We start from the raw sequence: 19856 nt of genomic DNA, 5'->3' as shown, positions 1-19856 counted from the left end.
CCAAGAGAAAACCTCTGAGAGACAAGTGTTGATTGCATTGCTTTTGAACTCAGCGCCCTTTTCGCAAGTGAACAACAATTGAGTGTCATCCGCATACGATACTATTTTGGCACCATACTTCTCAGCGAGGAGTGCAAGAGGGGCCATATACAAATTGAACAAAGTTGGGCTCAAAATTGAGCCCTGTGGAACCCCAACATTCATAGGCCCGGCCCGGCCTTGTTCGCTGACGAGCGCAGACGGGGCTGCCCTTTGCCCGGGCACGCCTGCGCACGTCCCGTGCTGCGGGAGCCTGCGTCCCATGCTGCAGGAGCCCGCGCTGCTCTTTAAAGTGCCGCCAGGCGCTAGAAACTGACGTGAGCAGCTCCGGCTGCGTCAAAGGCTGGGACCGGTAGTGTGTATCCCCCTCAAGCCAGGAAACAAATACAAAGTGCGGCAGTGAAGAAATGGGTGTCCCGCACTGTGGGGTGCTCTTTAAAGCGCTTCCTGGGGCTGGAAACTGACACGAGCGTCTCTGGCTGCGTTGAAGGCTGGGACCGGTAGTGTGTGTCTCCCTCAGGCCAGGAAACAAATACAAAGTGCGGAAGTGAAGAAACGGGCGTTAATATTAATTAACAATGAATGATTACATAATTACAATTAAACTACTTCACACCCTGTGCCCCAAAACACCCACAACCTGCTACAGTACTAAAAATAAAAAAAATTGCTTACATTAAATATAAAAACTACTAGAAATTTCACAAATACATAAAAAAACATAAACAATAATTATACAAAAATATTATATCATATACATCTAAAATAAATACCAAAATACATAACAATAATTAAAAAACTATATCATAAACAGCTATATTTTTGTTATCAATATTAATGACTTTGATATTTTAAGAAATCGATATTACTTACCTTAACATCGATATTTTTGGCAACGAAATTCTTGCTGACGATATTTCCATGTCACAATACTTTTGACTCAATATTTCTGCAAGTTGATATTTTCAAGCTTGTTATTTTATCTCAACACTGACACTTTAAAATAAGCAGACTCCAACGTAAACTTCAAAGACTCCGACCCTAAATCACGATGTTGGGCGAACTTCGTCTGCCGGACACGTCTCGTAAACGGTACCAACTGACCTCCAGTCAGCGGTCCCGACTGTCTGATTTAGATGTGACCGAACACTGTTCAGTCGCATTCCGATATTTCCATATGGGAGCATGGGTTGCGGCCGTAAACCAGCAGTAGTACATGCTCCCATAGGGAAATGGGAGATGCTATCCTGGACCCCGTGGCAGGCTCCTTGAGGGGCCTGCCACGGGGTGCAGGGATTAACAGGGCCTAACTAGAGGCTGCATACACAATGGGGCCCCCCAAACACGCTTTCTAACAAGGTTTCCATGTCGGAAAGGCCGGGATGGAATCCCTGCCGGAAACCGAGCATCGTAATCCCAAGGAATGAAAGAACGGCTTGGGATTATGGGCCAGCCTCCAACTGGCCGGCGGGCTTCTTGAACCTGTCGTAAGGCACCCAGAATGACCTGCCATTTCAATTCCGACCGACTCATAATCAGAGGCTTTCCGACCGCCGTCGTAATAAGGCCCATGGTGTCTGGAAATCGATTATACGAAGAGGAGAGCCTACAAATTGTCATCTGCCAAGCAGCCAGACGGGCTGTGTGAGAAGGTGAAGCTCTTCAGGACTTTTGCCTGTGACTAGGACTGGTGGCCAAGGCCTGCTAGTCTCCCTGCAGGGTGAAGACACATCACCCAGGGACTCCAAGGTCACCTGCCCTAGCACCTGGAGCACCTGCCTGCTTGCCAAAACCAGTGTGCCCTGTGAGGAAGAGGAGAGCTGGAGGGGCCGCCACTAAAGATTTTACTTTGCCTACTGGGTGGAGCCTGTGTGCTGTAAGACACAGTTACACGTTATTCCAGAGGGGGTCACCAGGAGCATTAAGAACTGTGATCTCGCCATCTCCGGACAGAGAAGTGAAGATGTTGTGGTAGCACCTGCACAGCATCACCTAGGCAGGGGGCCAATAAACAAAGGGGGGCCCCAAAATCAAAATAAAGGTAGAGACTATGGGGAGGAAACTAGTTCAATGCAAAAAGAAATAAACTCTACCCTTTATATGAAAGAAGTACACAGTATCAATAAATATTTTTGAATGCAAGCTAGAGACACACAAAAGGAAAGGAACACAAAAATGTATGCATACATATGTACACAACCACTTCAATTAATATTTCATACAAATTCTTTTTATTTCGTTAATTAGGATAATTGATATATACAAATTTAACACATTAGAAACATTTAGTACGACAAAAATCAGAGAAAACAGGTTCCCACTCGAAAAAAACAGAAAAAGAAAAAGAAAAAGATCTAATCACATATACATTCATTCACAACCAACACACACATTCATCGAAATTCATGCAACTGTACTGTTTATGCTGGAACTGAATAAGTGGTACAAGGGGAAACCCAACCCTCAGAAGGGTCTTCACAAAAATACTCAAGACCACAAGTGAGTATGTGGGCCTTGGTGGAATAGGGATTTCAAAGGAAAACAGTTTGACTTGATGTTAAATCCGGTATGGAGACTCAAGAGGGAGGGGCCCTTGTGCAAAACGCCGACGCGCGTTTCGGTGAAACAACTCCGAAGGACGGAGTACCACCTTCTTCAGGGCGAAACAGAACCATACAAATCAAAATAGGGACCTGAAACCAACAAAGAGGGAAGTAACGTATATACATGAAAAGAAAACCTGTATCAGACCAATAAAAACAAATTCATATGTGTTATTTTCACAAAGTGTAACTCAGCTGCATCAAAGAGACGGATACATATAATAACATTAAATTCAGGAGGTTGATCGTGCGCACCGGAGAATAACAGAAAAAGTGTCAAGAGATGACGGAGAATTAAAATTAAGAAAAATGAAAACATGAAAAAATGAAAAGAAATTAGGGAAATATGCACAGACAAAACAAAGGCGAATCTTCGTATGACCAAGAATAATAGACAGAAAATCATTTAGGACTCAAACTCTAAGTTACCTGTATCAATAGGAGAGAAATAATTCAGCGTAATAGCTTCTAAAATGTTTCAATGCGGCCGAAGGATGCCATACTAAACCAACAGAAAAATAATAGATGTAGTATAAGGATATATATACAAATAGACCAGCATTAAATATAATACGATTGCATCTCCAAAGGAATTTACCTAAATTAAATACGAATGCAGTGGAATCTCAAAAATTATTGCACCGAGAGAAGCCCAAGCGCCAAAAATTCGATCTTTGCGGGTGGGGAGCGGCGAGGACACCTCACTTCCAGCAGATTCACCGCTAATGCAAAGAAAACAAAGGTAGAGCAGGAAAGGGAGAAAAGAATCAAACTATTGAAAGAAGTAGTTTAGACCAAAGGAAATGTTCAAGTCTAAAACATCAGACAGGATTTACATAGAAAGATCAAGTTTGAAAGAGGTAAAGATTATCGAACTCACCTAGTTTCAATGCCCAATCCAAAAAGAACGAAAAACGCCAGATAATTGGTGTCAGAGAAGGCAGAAGTGCCAAATGATAAGACTCGGATTCGTCGAATGATTAGAGGACCGGGCGGGACAGCAGAAAGCTGGGGATAAGCTGGAAAAACAAACAAACAAGGAGAGGATAAGGGCGTGGGATAATGAACAAAGCGCCGACAAACAGATACGTCTAACGCAAGTAAGTAACTTTAAACAAAAGCAGAGAGGTAGGAGAGGGCAGCAATACCTTTTATGTTCAAAGAGCGTCCGAACAGATAAACCGACGTATTGAAGGTGGCGTACTGGAAAAGCGGTCGCTTGCGAGAAAAAAGCCCGCTCTAGTCAGGCTATTTAAACCCTCCAATCGAATGAACGTCGATCGGGGGTGTGTTGAAGGACCGTTCCGTCAGATTTAAAGGAGAAGCAACCCATAAGCATAAGATAAAATAACCACATCGCGCTGAAATACACGAAGAAAAAAATAAGTGACAATCTAATAGTTAACGAATTAGATACAGTTCAAAAAAGGGGGAAAAAATAAAATAAATAAATAAAAAATAAGGGTCTAAAGGAATACCAGAGAATGATAAAGGGACAGCCTCAATATAGTGAGTGATGAAGATTACCGTTGACAATCGCTCATAATGGGAGGTGCACGAATACCACATTGTAAAGGTCACAGAGGAGAAAAAGTAACTAAAAACTAATCTATCTAATCTAATAAATATCTGTACAGATAGATGCCAAAAACTTATGAAGAACAGGTCATAAGTAACAGCAGAAAGGCCAAATATAATTACAGAAGTGCATTTTCCCATGGGAGGGATTCATTCAGTCCCCTTTCCTTCGTGTTAATGATAAAAATCCAAAACACCTCGCGTTTCTTGCGAATGCTGTCTGGGTTATACCCCTTTTGGGGGCGGATTTTCTCAAGGATAGACCAGCGTAGTTCATCATCTTTATGATTTTTCTCCATCCAATGGGTCACAATGGGTGCAGTATGTGTGGAACGTCTGATGTTGGATTTATGTTCCCCAATCCGAACCCTGGCTTCTCTAGAGGTTTCACCTACATAGTTGAGCAAACAGGGACATTGAATAACATATATGCAATTGGATGTCCTGCAATTGGTCATCTCCCTCAAATCAGCGGTATATCCATTGATACATATGGAGGTGCCAACAATAGCATTAGCGCATGCATGGCAAGTGCCACATTTATGGTTGCCTCTTACAGGAGATGGACCGTCAATGGATTTTTGCACCCAGGTTTTCTGATCTGAATCCTTTGCTCTCACCAAAAGATTTCTGAGGTTTTTATTTCTGCGAAATGCAAAAATTGGTTTTGGTATAGAGGTAGTTTGTTCACCTAGATTTAATAGGTGCCACTCTGAATTGATAATTTGTCTTAACTTGTTATTGAATGGAGAGTGTTTTGTGACACAAACAAGTTTGTCTACTTTTTTTTGCGGTTTGGGTTCAAACATGGCATCGCGGTTGTAGAAACGTGCCCTTTTAGATGCATTTCTCACCATCCTGGGGGATACCCTCTGCTGATAAACTTAAACTTCATGGTTTCCGCATGGAGGAGATAATCCTTAACAGAAGTGCAATTTCTGCGAAGACGCAGAAATTGGCTGAAGGGGATCCCATCTTTCTGACTCCTGGGGTGGAAGCTTTCAAAATGTACCACTTATTCAGTTCCAGCATAAACAGTACAGTTGCATGAATTTCGATGAATGTGTGTGTTGGTTGTGAATGAATATATATGTGATTAGATCTTTTTCTTTCTCTGTTTTTTTCGAGTGGGAACCTGTTTTCTCTGATTTTTGTCGTACTAAATGTTTCTAATGTGTTAAATTTGTATATATCAATTATCCTAATTAACGAAATAAAAATAATTTGTATGAAATATTAATTGAAGTGGTTGTGTACATATGTATGCATACATTTTTGTGTTCCTTTCCTTTTGTGTGTCTCTAGCTTGCATTCAAAAATATTTATTGATACTGTGTACTTCTTTCATATAAAGGGTAGAGTTTATTTCTTTTTGCATTGAACTAGTCACCTAGGCAGGGGACCAGCGTCATCGCAACTGTATCTCACCGAGAGACAAACTAGACACCCTGCAGGAGGAGCTGCAGAGAACCTCCAATCCCGTGAAAAGCACAACTGTGAGTGAGTGAGTTTCCACCCACTGAGTGCAGTTGCCTGGGCCGTGTGCAGGAGATTAACCTGAACTCAGCTGCAGCTGCTACGAGCGTCCACAGACGTGGCCCCTGCTGATGGGAGTAAGACTGATTTCAGACCTGTCGGCCCCAGGGGGACTAGTAGCAGGGCCCAATATTGACTTATTTGAGAATTAAAGTTTACTCTTGAGACTTGCACTGCTAAAAGGAGGCAGTGGGACAAGGAAATGCCAAAGAAACACTACAGCCCCAACCTCAGGGGGACTGTGTGATTGATTGTGAATTTAATATTTTTCCTTTGTACTAGTAGTGGTAGAAAACAAAATAACTCACTTTTTTAATAAAAGCGATTCATTTTCTGCACATTGATTCATTGCTGCTGCTCCAATCATTTTGAGTTTTGAGCCTTAGACAGCTTGGGCCTGCTATCCTGAGAGTCAAGTGCAGAAGGGGTACTTGGCCCAGTTACTCAGAATCCATAGTAAGTCGAGCCCCGGTACATGAGCAGTGATGGCCGGCATGGCTCGCGGGTGATGGGCGTGCACTGGGGTTCGCGAAGGAGGCTGCAGGGGGGTGTTGCAGGGGGGTCACAGGAGAAAAAATAAAATAAACTTACCTTGAGTCTGGGTCCCGAGTCTCTGCCCCTTCTCTCCTGCCCTTGACTCCAGGAACAGGAAGCAGGCAGCGAGGCTCCCTCCCCTAAGCTAATCACAACAGTGCAATGCAGTGTAATTGGTCTGAGCACCATGACACAGCGCTCAGCCAGCGGCTGGAGGGGTGGGCATGTTCTCCATGCAGGCTGTAATGCAGCTTGCATGGAAAACGGGGAAAGTGCGCATGACTGGTTTAGGCGGCCTGAGAGGGAGTGGGCAAACCACACCTCCCCCAGAGCAGCCCCCCCACCTGCAAAAAAGCAGGACACGAAGCATGAAATGAGAATAACTCTAAGCTATTATCATTTTGGGGCTCATTACGATGTCGGGCGGAAAGCCTCCTACCGACAGTTGGAATCTCCTCTACCCTGTCGTAGCCCTCCCGACCAACTCGATCGGTTTATATTCCGACTGCCCAATTACGATGTTCGTGGTCGGAATTTAAACCGCGCGTTCATTCCAAATCAGTTCCAAGCAACCCGTAGAGTATTCCTGCTGGTCGGAACTGCATAGTACACCCCTATGGAAAGCGTTTCCACACTCGGGATTATGATGCCGATTTACAACAGCCTTTTCATGTTGGCCTGTCCGACAAGAAAAGGCTGTTGGAAAGTGACTTTGTGGCCCCTGGCAAGTCCCCCACTGGCCCGCGGTCTACGGTTGATGTCCGAGGGGGAAACCCTGCACTGTGTGGCAGTGTTGGAAATGGCCCTTGTTGCAGGGTTATCCCCAAACTTTTTGCTTCTTCCTCCCTTGTTTTTACCTGACCTGTGGTTGTTGGCTATAGGACTCTGGGCACTTTACCACTTCTGATCAGTGCTAAAGTGCATATGCTCTCTGTGTAAATTATTATTGTAATTGGTTATCCATGATTGGCATATTTATTTTACCAGTAGGTTCCTGGTAAAGTGCACTGCGTGTGCCATGGCTGGTAATTCAAATACTATTAGTGGGCCTGCAGCACTGATTGTGCCACCCACAGTTTGTTAACGGCCATGTTGACCTTTCCGGTGTACACACTTGCCAGGCCTGACCCTTCCCTTTTTCTTACACATAGGACACCCCTATTATTTATTATTATTATTTAAAGATTTGTAAAGCGCCTGGTGACCCGGAGGCATCCCCGCGCTGTGAGAGCTTGAAATTGGCCAAGAGGGGAGGAAAAAACTTATTTAGGGAAAAGCAGAGTTTTGAGCTGCTTGCGAAAACGCAAGTAGCAGGGTTCCAACCGCAAACTGCGGGGAAGCGAATTCCAGCGTATGGCTGCCTTTACAGAGAAGCGACGGCCTCCAGTACGCACCCTCCTAAACTTGGGGACATTTGCCAGTCGCTCATTGTCCGAGCGCAGAGATCTCGAAGCTTTGTACGGGGTAACCATATCTCCTAGGATCGAAGGGCCTTGTCCATGGAGGAGCTTGTGAGCGATGCACATTGCCTTAAACTCGATCCTCTCTCGCACTGGCAACCAGTGGAGAGCCTTAAGCGCAGGTCTGGCAGAGGTTCTGGAAGAAAGACCCATCAGCATCCGGGCAGCCGCATTTTGGGTACGTTGTAGCTTGCCCAGAGTAGCTTCAGGGGCTCCTAAATAGACAGCATTGCTGTAGTCCAATCGTGCAAGGACCAGTCCTTGAACCAGGAGTTTCCTGGATTGAAGGGGAAGCAGAGGAAGGATCTTGCGGACTGACCGCATAAGTCCAAAGCAGGTTCCAGCTGTTTTAGTTGCCTGGGTTTTCATTGATAAGTCCGGTTCAAGCCAGACCCCAAGACTCTTGATTTCTTTCTTGGGGGCGGGTACCTCACCCATAATGTCGGGCCAAACAGATGATGGAATTGCTGACCACTTCTTGCCCATCAGCATAACTTCTGTTTTGGACCCATTAAGTTTGAGTGAGGACTCGCACATCCAGAGATGGATTTTCTGGAGGCAGTGCAGGAGATTATCTGGGCATTGATCAAGATGTGAGAGAGAGACGACCAATTGCGTGTCGTCCGCATAGCTCACAATCTTGATGCCGAAGGGGGCAACTACATCCTCCAGAGGGGCCATATATGCGTTAAAAAGAGTGGGACTAAGTGAGGAACCCTGGGGAACTCCACTTGTCAAAGGAAGAGAGTCAGAACGGGAATTGCCATCCCAGACCTGGAATGAACGGCCCAACAGAAATGACTCTATCCAGGCCAACGCAGTGCCCCCGAGTCCTGCCCTGGCCAGCCGGTGGAGCAAGACACGGTGATTCACCGTGTCAAAGTCTGCACTAAGGTCCAGGAGGATCACTGCCACTGACCCCCCCAAATCCAAAATGCACCTTGCCTCCTCGATGACGGCGAGGAGGGCAGTGTCCTTACCCTGGCCAGGGCGAAACCCCGTTTGGGAACGTCGCAGCAAATTGTTAGATTCCAGAAACTGGGACAGCTGGACGTTAACTTGGGCCTATGGTAGGCCCAAGGTACCCCCCTGGGCAGGGTGCAGTGTATGTGAAAGGTAGGACATATACTAGCGTGGGTAACATGTCCTGATAGTGAAATACTGCTAATTTCCTTTTTCACTATTGAAAGGCTAACTTGCCCATAGGACAGAATGGGGAATGCCATGTAACATGTTTACCTGCATATCTTCCCATAACAGCAAGATAGAAATTTGGAATCTTGTATCCCTGAACTCAGAATTTAAAAACACATCTTTTAGGGAGGATGGTTTTTAAATTCAGTGTTTGGAAATAGCACTTTTAGAAAGTGGCTATTCTCGTGCTCAACCTTTCTGTGTGCCTCTGCCTATTTGTGAATTGACTGTCTGGTTTGTGAGTGACAGGGGCTGGGGTGGCTCCAGGAGGCTGGGTGAGTCAGCACTAGGCTGAATAGACCTATATGCATTTGGAGTGGTGGGAAGGGTAGCACCTGGGTCTGAATAGGGCTGTGCCAGCCTTCCACAATGCTGGCTCCACCTCATGCGGTGCGTCTGATGGCCCTGGCCCACACTCACAAAGGAAGAAAATGTGCACTGGCAGAGTGCACCCAGAACTGGTTTGGACTGGGTCCAGGACCCCTCACACATGAAGAACACAGACTTTTGGGGTATAAATACCAGAGCTGAAACCCCTACACTTTGGACCAGGGAACTTTGTGATGAAGAAGGAATCCCTGCCAAAGAAGAACAGCTGAAGAAGACTGAGGAAAAGTGCTGCCATTGCTGTGTGTCTGGGGGCTGACCTGCAGTTGCTGTTGTTGCTGAGGAAGAGGACTAAGGGACTTTCTGCTGTGTGCTATGTCCCCCTACTTGAAGAGGAACTGTGCTGTGTGCCTTGTCTCCAAGGGCCTGAGAAGAGCTGGCCTCCTGTTAGAAACTCAGGGATACAAAGGTTTCTCCAAAGCTCCTGAAGCTCACACCCCCTGCACCGTGCTCCGCTGTTTCTACTGCCTCTGGGGATAATTGTGTGCCCCCAGGATGTCGCTGGTGCCGCCGTGAAGCCCGCCTTGCCTGTACGCCTATCTGCTCTCAAGAAGCATCGAGAACACTGCGTGTATCACCGCCGCCGGCCCGTAACCGGAGAGAAGCACTGAGGCTGGTATTTCATCACCACCAGCCCCCGATTCCCAGAAATGCCGCGTGCTTGCTTTTACTTCACCACCGCTACTCGAGCCGACTGCCCGAGGCCGGGTCCACTGAGGAGAGGAGCCACATTGCAGCTGGAGCGGAGACAGAGGGACGCCTAGAAACCAGGATGCCAGCGCCCACGTCACCACTACACAGAGCGGAGGGCTGCCCGGAAGGAAGTCCCGTCCATGCCAACGCGTAACCGCCGGAGGAGAAGGGCTTCCGTCGGGGAATCACCTGGAAGTAGACGTCACCGCAAGAGCAGCCCCAGGTAATACGCTCCTAGCCGCACTGGTGTCTGTGTGAGGCTAGGAGTGGGTTGGGAGCCGACGGGACTGCAAGTGACTGTGCGGGTGCGCGTGGTTGTGAAAGGCAGCATTTTGAAGACAATTACAGCGGGGGCATATTGTTGCTAGAAACGCAACCTGAAAGGCAGCATTTTTGGCTACAAGTACAGCCGGGCCAGTGTTGTTAGAACCACAACCTTTGAGGCAGCATTTCGGCTGTGAATGCCACAATTGGCCTAAACCCGATCGAAGGGTGAGAGAGGCCCTGCGCACAAGGTACAAGTGCCCAATGTTGAGAGGAGCACATTTTTAAAGTGACTTTCCCCACGTTGGAAACAGAGTTTACAGCCATACTAACTCTAAAAGTTCCTTTATTTTTACAAGTTCATTTATTTTTCCAAAGAGCATTCCAAAGAACACTTCTTGAAGGAAGGATTATTTATGCATGTTGGATTTCTGTCATTATTGGTCTTGCCTAATCAGATAAAGATATTTATATTTTTATAAATACCTGTGTGGTGTCCATTTGTGGTGTTTCACTGGGTTACTGTGGGTGTTGGTGCAAATACTTTACACATTGCCTTGGAGATAAGCCTGTCTGCTCGGCCCAAGCTACCAAGGGGGTGAGCAGAAGTTATCAACAGTGTGTTTCCCCCTTATCTTGACTAGAAGCAAGGGTCCCTATTTAGTCAAAGGTACCTACCTTTGCCAACTAGAGACCCACATTTCTAACAGGCAGGCACCATGGAGTGACTGCAACAGGGTGCAGGGTTTCCCACAAACACCCCATTTCCCCATAGGAGCCTGTGTTATGGCCACTTGTTGGGTGTAACACGAGCTCTCAGAGGGAACAATGGCACTCTGACCGAGAGAGCAGTGTTCGGTTGCATCGTAATCCAGCGGTCGGAACCATAGACCACAAGTCGGTCAGTCACAATTCCGAGTCGGTGTCGGGCAGAGGCTTTCCGCCCGACATTGTCATGAGCCCCTTTATGTTTATACTTGACACTGCTTAAAAGCAGTGGGGCGACGCTCCTCTGCCATAGCGGAGGAGCCACCACTGTAAATCAGGAGTAAAAAGGCCTCAATCCCACAGTTGGGCCCAGTAACCCCTTCTTGTCCCGTAACCCTCTGAAAGGGGTTCTGGCACTGCGCATACCCTGTTTCACATGCAGCATTTACTGCTTCTCAAAATGGGATGATAGAGATGAATCTTTTCACACTTTTAAGAAGTAATTTGATCCGAAATCTTCATACACAAGTGTTAAAGTCCTTATACATTAGTTACCATGATAACAATCGATTTTTAATTCTTGCAGTCACTGTTTTGGAGCAAGACATCTGATCTAGTGCATCGTTATGTGAATGCGGCACAAAACATAATCACCTTGGAAGACACACTCTTGGGATACATCACAAATGGCCTCTCCTGGTGTGGCAAATCCTACACTTCAGGTATGATCATAAGAATGTTGGTATGGGTAGGATAATGTAAAAACAATTTTTGGTGCTGGAAAGATTTTTTCAGGGCCATGCATATTATCCTTATATGCACAAGAAAAATGTGAAAGAAGAATTGTGTGCCAATTATAGACATATATTTAAAAAAGGGTATGGCAAACCATTCCCTAAACTTTGCCAAAAACGTTTTTTAACCATATTAGTGTTATTTTTCTCGTATTGTATTCTTTTCCCTCAGATAAACACTAAGACAAACATAAAAAGTAAATGTTCTCATGAAAATGAGAGAGCACTTTTTCAGCTTTATTTCGTTTAAGGATAAAAGCAGAGTCTCCAATGCCAGGACTGAAACGCATGACCTCTAAAAAGGGCATCTTCGCAGTGTCAACCTCTCAACCGACTGAGCTTCTTTGCTTGCAAAAACTGACTTTCTGTGGAAGGATGAGCATGTTTACTTTTTATAATTGACATTCAAATGTTAATACACACAAACTAAAGTTTCATGAAGCAAAAAAAAATAATTATGATCTATGCACATGAACTGTTACAGAATTTAGCATCTACAGATTTCATTAAATTGGTTTAGGTATATTTAAACTACTTGGCATGTGTAAGGGAAGAATACTTTAAAAAAGTACATTTTATCAGAGACCTGCAAAAATAAATCCCAAGTCATATTTTTTATATTTGTTTGTTACTCTGCTATATTGTTTTTGGATGCACTCATATTGTTAACGTGTACTGTAAGAGACAAAGGGGCATATTATCAAGGGCCTTATCTCCGCTTTTTTGGCTTTAAAAGCCAAAATAGCGGAGATAAAACTATCGCCCTATTTACAAGTGGGTGCTAACATGCATTAGCGCATGTTAGCACCCGTTTTCCCGACGCCTCGCTTTGCATCTCTAATGAGATGCAAAGTGGGCATCACTGGGCAGTACTGCATGTAAATTATCACTGATGTGCACATCGCGATAATTACAAGAAGGCTCACGCATTTTAGCGGTGTTAGTTTTTGGCTAAGGTGTGCTAAAATGCTGACCTATACTTAACATTGGGGGGTGGATTATGCTGATACGACCACAGGGTTGTATCAGCAAGGTTATCGCCATTTTCCATGGAACATCGCTGGAAAACTGAAAACCAGCGATGTTCCATGGAAAACATCGCTATCGCTGGAATAATTATCGCCATTGCGCTATGCGTTGTTAATACAGCGCTAGCATGGCGATAATTTCCAGCGAAAAACAATTTTACGATAAGCGCGGCCAGTGATAATTATCGCTGCCGCTTGATAATATGCCCCAAAGTTGCATTTTTAGTCTACTGTTGCCCCACAACCAATAATGCACATTAGAGTTCTGAGGGGTTCCCTGTTTTGGTTGCCCAGCATATACAGAATTCCATCATTATCATGACCTAATTTAATAATTAAGAAAATAGCCTATCCAATTTGGGGTATCAAATGGTATGCGATCACCTATGTTCTTTGTAACATTTTAAAATTGAAGATGGCTTTTTGAAAACATTATCCAAACATCATCTGCCTACTTAACATTTATAACTCCCCTGTTGTCAGCCCCAACATGCTATTCATCAACATTCAATAATGTCGGGGTATTTTTGCAAAGTCAATTTTTCTTCACTATTCCGTACCCACAATATAATCAATAAAGGTATAATAGGCTCTTAATTTACTGTAAATAGCAGATTAATAGGATTCATTTATCTACATGATAAGGAATAATTTTATTAAGTAGGAGGCTAGTGAGAGGTCAGATGTGGAACCGTAGGTAGGAACTCCCACAAGTACACTTCCTCTAGACCATTAGCTAACTTCAATTAGACGCTAAGAGCTAGAAATAGGACACCAGGTGAGAGCCGTTCCTCTCATTGCAACATTGGTGAGAGGAAGAACAAAAGCATGTGTGGGAAGAGAAGCATCAGGTGTATTCCATACACCGCAGCCACAGCATACCAACTGCCAGTAGTTCAGAAGGGTGCAGGCTTCTCACTCTACATTCTAGAACTTCGTGACTAGTAGGTTTCACGTTTCTAGTCTCTTCTACAATGTTCTGGTATCTTCTACAGTGCAAGTAATGTAGGTGACAGACAGATACCACAATAGAGTCTGTGTGGAGTCTTCAAGATGATGTGTCACAGTAACAGCAGGATTCACTGTTGCAAGACAGCTCTGCATCAACACAGGGAGGAGAAGACAGGGGTGGAGATCAGATCCTACAGGGCCAAGCATCACTAATATCCATTCTCTGGAAACCAACAGCTGAAGTGTCCATGCAGTTGAACGCCCAAAAGTTGTTCAGCAAGCTAGAGGAAAACCCTAATTTATATAGGCAGGTACAGGTAGCTGGGAAAGTCTCACTACCAATCAGTCAGTGCATCCTCCAAAGGGATTCAAATAGATGTAGCTCTATACTACAGCACCAGCCAGGCTGCAGCACAGTTTTCACCTGAAAGAGAAGTCTGCGAAGGGCTCTCCACAGAATGGGTAGTTGTAGATAACCTTCCACACCCCCTCGGAAATTTCCTTGAAAACAAAGACTGAAAGAGGAAGACATAGGGGGTGGAATTGCCCTTGTTGGGTTGCATGCATTCTCCATATTGCAACTGATGGGATTATAAAAATAAATGTTCATGAACTGCTGCTGGCCAGAGCATCAATAGTATATGCATAGCATTTCCTGGGTGCACTTAATCAGGTGACAGCGGTCTATTACTGAAAAAGTCATTAATATGATGCTCCTGAGCATCTCAAACCACAAAATTAATAAATATGAAGAGATCCCGTTTACCCCAAGTGTCTGGATTTAATTTAAAGGGAAGGCCAGTAAGAAGCTGATTTCAGTGCAAATATGCACCTCAAAAACAGCGAATCTCACGATGAGGTCACCAGATGGTGATAATGGATAGTACAGGTGGGGTCAGTAGTGCTACACTCTTCAGACTACTAGTTGGATACAGAAATGGAGGGCTCTCTCTTTTAGTCAAAACCAATAACGTTACCCTCAGGAGACCAGTTCTCAGTTTGAGGGGTCCCTCAAGACCAGGGCCCCACAAACAGTTGTCAAAAAGCAAAAGCCAGTGGACTTTTCAATGTTTAAGAGGATGGCACAGCTGCATATGTTGTCAGGGACTTTCATCCCAACCGGCACACTGATTTTGAAATCACTATTCTTGTCTTCTGTCTAGGCCCAAAGTGGGTTCAAGATCCCATGCGCCACTCACATCACACACAAACATATAATAAACCTTTGAACATCCATTGTTTCATTCAAAAGTATGAATCAGATCCCTAAATATATTGCTGCCTGTAAAGAAGGCAGTAATTTGCTGTTCATTATCTTAGACTTTGAAATGTGCTCCACATGAATATCTACAATGAAGTTGATCCCTGAGTAATCTTCTCTCAAATATCTGCATAGTCACTTCTTACACTATGAAATTATTTTCAGTGTTCTACTTTGACAAGCCACATTATGAACATACATTTATTAATTAGTTTATTGCTATTTCTGGCACAAGTCTCTGTTTTTGCTTTCATCTCCAATTCGCCTGAATGATGCAAATAAATCTGCTTATATTGTACATTAAATTGTATTCACAATCCATGACTGTGAAAATGGATGTTTGAATATAAGACTTATAAACAGAAATGGGAAAAAGGAGAACCTTATAGTCACGCAAGAGCAATCAGTTGGCTTCTGAAAAGCATAACATATGACCATCTGCCTGTGTCCTTTTACAAGAACATACATCAGTTGTCTATTTAATTTGAAACCTTTGTAAGGTAAGAAGCACAAAGAGCTAATGCTAGTCAAAGGTTACGATAGAACAGCGATAAGCCCAATGTGACGCTGACCACGAATGACGACAGGGTCAGATACACCAACAGGTGAAAGATTTTACCTTCTGACTTTAGTCCTTTAAGTTCTTATTCACCACAGGAGTACACTTCTAAACTCCTACTCCCTGCAGGAGCTCAGGGGAGGCACCTAGAGACTCACAAGGTGTCAGGCAGAGAGCAAACAGCAGGCCCAAGTGCAAGTCCAGTTGCCACAGGTCAACTGGGCAGTTGCAGGAAAAGACCTTTTGTATCTTGTTGTGACTTTGTATCTTTAACAGATGGTCAGCCTTATGACCCTTGGAGTCTGATTCTTTGTCCTGGGTATTAGCGAGAGGGCAGATTCAGTCCTCCAGGGCTCTTCTCAGGTTGCAGACAGAAGGTTAAGGCATCTTCTGAACTTAACTTCTTCAGGTCCAGGAGTGATCTGAAGTGGTGCCTGGAGATGCTACATTTATGCCTGGCATAAGTTAGTGAGTGGGAATGACTCCTGAGACACACTAACCAATGAGGTAAAGGTTCCAGGGGATACCCGTTCCCACTTTGGGTATTTTCAAGATAACTGACATTTTTAGCCACACTAAACCTGGGCTCTGAGTGCAGGGGTGTGTGCACTGAGTGTACCAAGGTAATCTTAGAGCCCTCCCACATCTAACAATAAACTCCTGGCTTAGGCAGTCCTTGTACCCTAAGCAAACTCAGGGACAGAAATCTGTTTTCAGCAAACAGACAGTGGATATACACACATTGTTTTGGCATTCTATTTTCCTCCTTATAAGTGTGCCCCAAATGCTAAATGTAAACCCAGCAGACTGTGATTGGGTCCTGATTGGCTGGAGGGGAGTACAAACAAAGGGCCTTACCCAAGTGTTGGCTAACACTTACCTGTGGCAAGGGACACCTATCTGAAGTGTGCCCCAAGTGTCATTTGAAAATCCTCAGCAGACATGTCAAGCAGGATGTCACATTGAAGTAGGACTTGACACTTTAATGTCAAGAGGATCCTCACAGCCTCCCCTGCATATTCTGTCAGGTTCAGATGGGTCATCGTTGCCTATTCAGGGCGATCTACTGTTTGCTCCTGGGAGCACGTTCACAACCCATTCACGCCAATTTAAATACTAATTACTGGCTGGCCGATGTGGGAGAGCAAAAGTGCAGATTTTGCTTCCAGGAACTTCAGGCAGGGCAAAGTAATTTCTAAACGTTACTTTTCTGTAGTTTAAAAAAAATCTGACTTCACCATTGAATTGGCAATAAATAACTATTAGAAATAGTTGTTTCATTATTTTTTTAGTTATTTACATTAACAAGATGCAGTGTTTTATTTTTTTTTAAATATTGCATCCCAGTTCTTTCCAATGAAACAGCCAACCCTGCTACAGTGAAATATAGCTTTGAGGGGCTACTCACTGTAAGGACATTGTCAGAAAGTCATCCTTTTGGCCCAGATCATCCCCATTTTTTGATGGATACTGGTAGTAACTGACTTCGATTGTGCCCTGGGCTCTGCTTTAAAGGTATATGGTGGTTAGGTATTATTACAATTGCCAATGACAGAACCTTGTAGGTCCATAGCATATAATAAGGCAAGGGGGATTCAACCTACCTGTAAGTTAAAAGTATATACTAAGGCAGAGAGGGTTAGATCCCCAGTAGATTTCCTACACTGCTGTTGTACCTGCTGTCATTTTAAAGGCAGCCCTGTTTTGCAGGCTGTCTTTAAAATTAAATTATATGCAAATCCAGCTTTGTATTTAAACATATTTCTAAAGTAATAATCCAACTTATTTGTGTATATAAGTCACACCTAACGTCCCCACTAGGTGCCCCAGGGGTAGGGAGGCATGTAACTATAAGCAAGGATATTATAAAGATGTTTTATATGCCCTGGTGGGGATAAACACTGCCAATTTCGTTTTCCCCATTGTAGATAATGAGCCCCATAGGCTAACATTGGAACATTTTATTTAAGTATAAATACTGGGAAGAGTGAGAGAAAGATATCATTCAAGGTATCAAAATGTTAGTTATGATAAATCCCACAACTTGCCACTGTAGATTCATGGTAACTATCAGAAAAAAGAAGTTATTAAAGTTTATTTTCTGGAAGCCAAAATCCAGCCTTCCAGCTGCCTTCTCCTGATTGGCTAGCCTCTGCCAGGCTAAACCAAGCTTGCTCAATGAGGTGTGAATTAGCCTGCTAGAGAGACAATGGATTTTCTGTGGGAGGAGAACTGTAGCCAAACTGGTATTCAAAGGGAGGATGACACTTTGGGACAGCCCAGGCTCACCCTCACATCCTGCAACCCCAGTAACACAGGAGCCCCTTTAATTAGGGAATGGAATTGAACAGTTGGGTTAGGGAGTCTTAGCCATGCCAGTGGGTTGGCTTAGCCTGATCTAACCTCCAAGGAAAGATTGTATCCATTTTGAATTTTAGAAGGATACTGCTTTCTGGAGCAAGAATATGCCACACTTTGGAGGAAGTGGTCATACATCTGGGTGGCACCCTGTAACCCATTGGTCAGGGGTACCCCACTGCTTGACACCCAGTAACCCTGCATAACTATGGAAGAGTTGCCTAGCAACTCAGATTTCCTGCCTGAAACTACAAAGAGAAGGAGGACTGCCCTGCTGGAAACTTGATCTGCACCCCAAAGGTCTACACTCTGGAGGGCTGCACTTGCTGCACATTCAGGGACTACAGCCCTAAGGACTTTGCCTTGGTTTAAGAAGGATTAAGGAGTGGATTACCTACAAGCCACTGGTTAACTAAGCCAACCTGCATCATCTCCATCAAGAAATCCCCATCCTGGAGTGAGTCCAGTGGTCTTTTCAGGTTTTGGCCAGGTGCATTGTGGGAATTGTAGTCCAAACATCTCAACGCCTATCTCAGAGATTCTAAACCCCTGGGTTGGTGTTTTGGCCACTTTGAACCCTCAAGCAGAAGTCCTGGAACAAGATCCAGAAGTTTGGTGAAGTTTGGGAACTTTTGGGGCAAAAGCTCCATAAGGTGACCAACTCAACATCGAGTATCAAGCCAGCTACCTTCACTCGCTACCTAGCCTGGATTTCAGATTCGTCCCATTGAAAGCTCTGGCGCTCCAGACTTCCATGATCTAATCATGGCCTAGCAGAAAATCAAGCCAATGACTTTCACGCAAATCAGGTCTGAAGAGGAGCCTTGCTCGACGTCGAGAGAAAAAGCTCCAGAAAAACGACATAGGGCCCTATTATGATGCGGTCAAAAATGGCTTCGACCGAATTGTAATATGTCGGCTGGATTCCTTTCAGACCGCCTCTTTACAATGGAGGCGGTCGGAAAGGAATCCGATCAGTCATTCCGACTGGCTTCCGACGGTCTCAAGCTATTCTGGCTGATGAGGGCTGAAAGTCTGAAACCGGTCCTAGGATGCTTGTTTCCGGTCCAGGGAGGACCTGGCCTGGCAGTTTGGGCTGGACTGTTCCCATTGGGTGCAGGGCCAAGACTGATTTGCATATGGCTGGGTCCAAACTGGAATGACATGGTGAGCAAAAAAACAATGGATTTAGGCTCAGATCTCTGTACTGGGGTGAATGTATGACATTGTTCTGCATTCTGTCCATCAATTGTTCTTTTTGCATTTGTCACCCCGAGTGGGACGGGCATGCCCAGACGTGGGTCCCACGATCTCCATGCCACTGGAGTCAAGCTATCCTGGCTGATGAGGGCTGAAAGCCCGAAACCGGTCCTAGAATGCTTGTTTCCAATCCAGGGAGGACCTGGCCTGGCAATTCGGGCTGGACTGTTCCAATTCAGCGCAGGGTCAAGACTGATTTGCATATGGCTGGGTCCAAACTGGAATAGCATGGTGAGCAAAAAAACAATGGAGTTAGGCCCAGATCTCTGTACTGGGGTGAATGTATGACACTGTTCTGCATTCTGTCCATCAATTGTTATTTTTGCATTTGTCACCCCGAGTGGGACGGGTATGCAAGGATCTCTGTCCACCAGAGATCTATCGCTCCTCAGGTTCCAGATGATGCAATAAGGGGTCCACCCCTTGACATCCCCAACTCCAACTGAAATGTACGGAGTATTAGGGCGATCAAGTGAGGGAAGGGTAGGTTGGGAACAGCAGGGATGAGAACCTATGAAACAAAGAACAATGAACATGAGTACACAAAACATGCAATACTACTCTCACTGGTATACTAACTACCTGTTCTACTTGTGTGAAACTTCCAAGCGTTTCCTTGCCCCAGGAAAGAACCAGTCCTATGAACAGA

The 19856-nt window shown here is 44.7% G+C and overlaps 1 protein-coding gene across 2 annotated transcripts in view; it reads left to right on the top strand.

Annotated features, from left to right (window-relative positions):
• Positions 1-19856, top strand: part of LOC146863010 (ADP-ribosyl cyclase/cyclic ADP-ribose hydrolase 1-like) — a 515922-nt gene that overhangs the window by 225253 nt on the left and 270813 nt on the right. For both annotated transcript variants that reach the window (XM_085642394.1, XM_085642393.1), the window contains exon 3: positions 11583-11718. In XM_085642394.1, the coding sequence (XP_085498520.1) occupies positions 11583-11718 (136 nt within the window). The remainder of the gene's footprint in view (positions 1-11582; positions 11719-19856) is intronic.

The sequence above is a fragment of the Triturus cristatus genome, chromosome 2_2, assembly GCF_964204655.1.
Source record: "Triturus cristatus chromosome 2_2, aTriCri1.1, whole genome shotgun sequence".
Lineage (NCBI taxonomy): Eukaryota > Metazoa > Chordata > Amphibia > Caudata > Salamandridae > Triturus > Triturus cristatus.
This window is presented reverse-complemented; position numbering and strand designations above follow the sequence as displayed.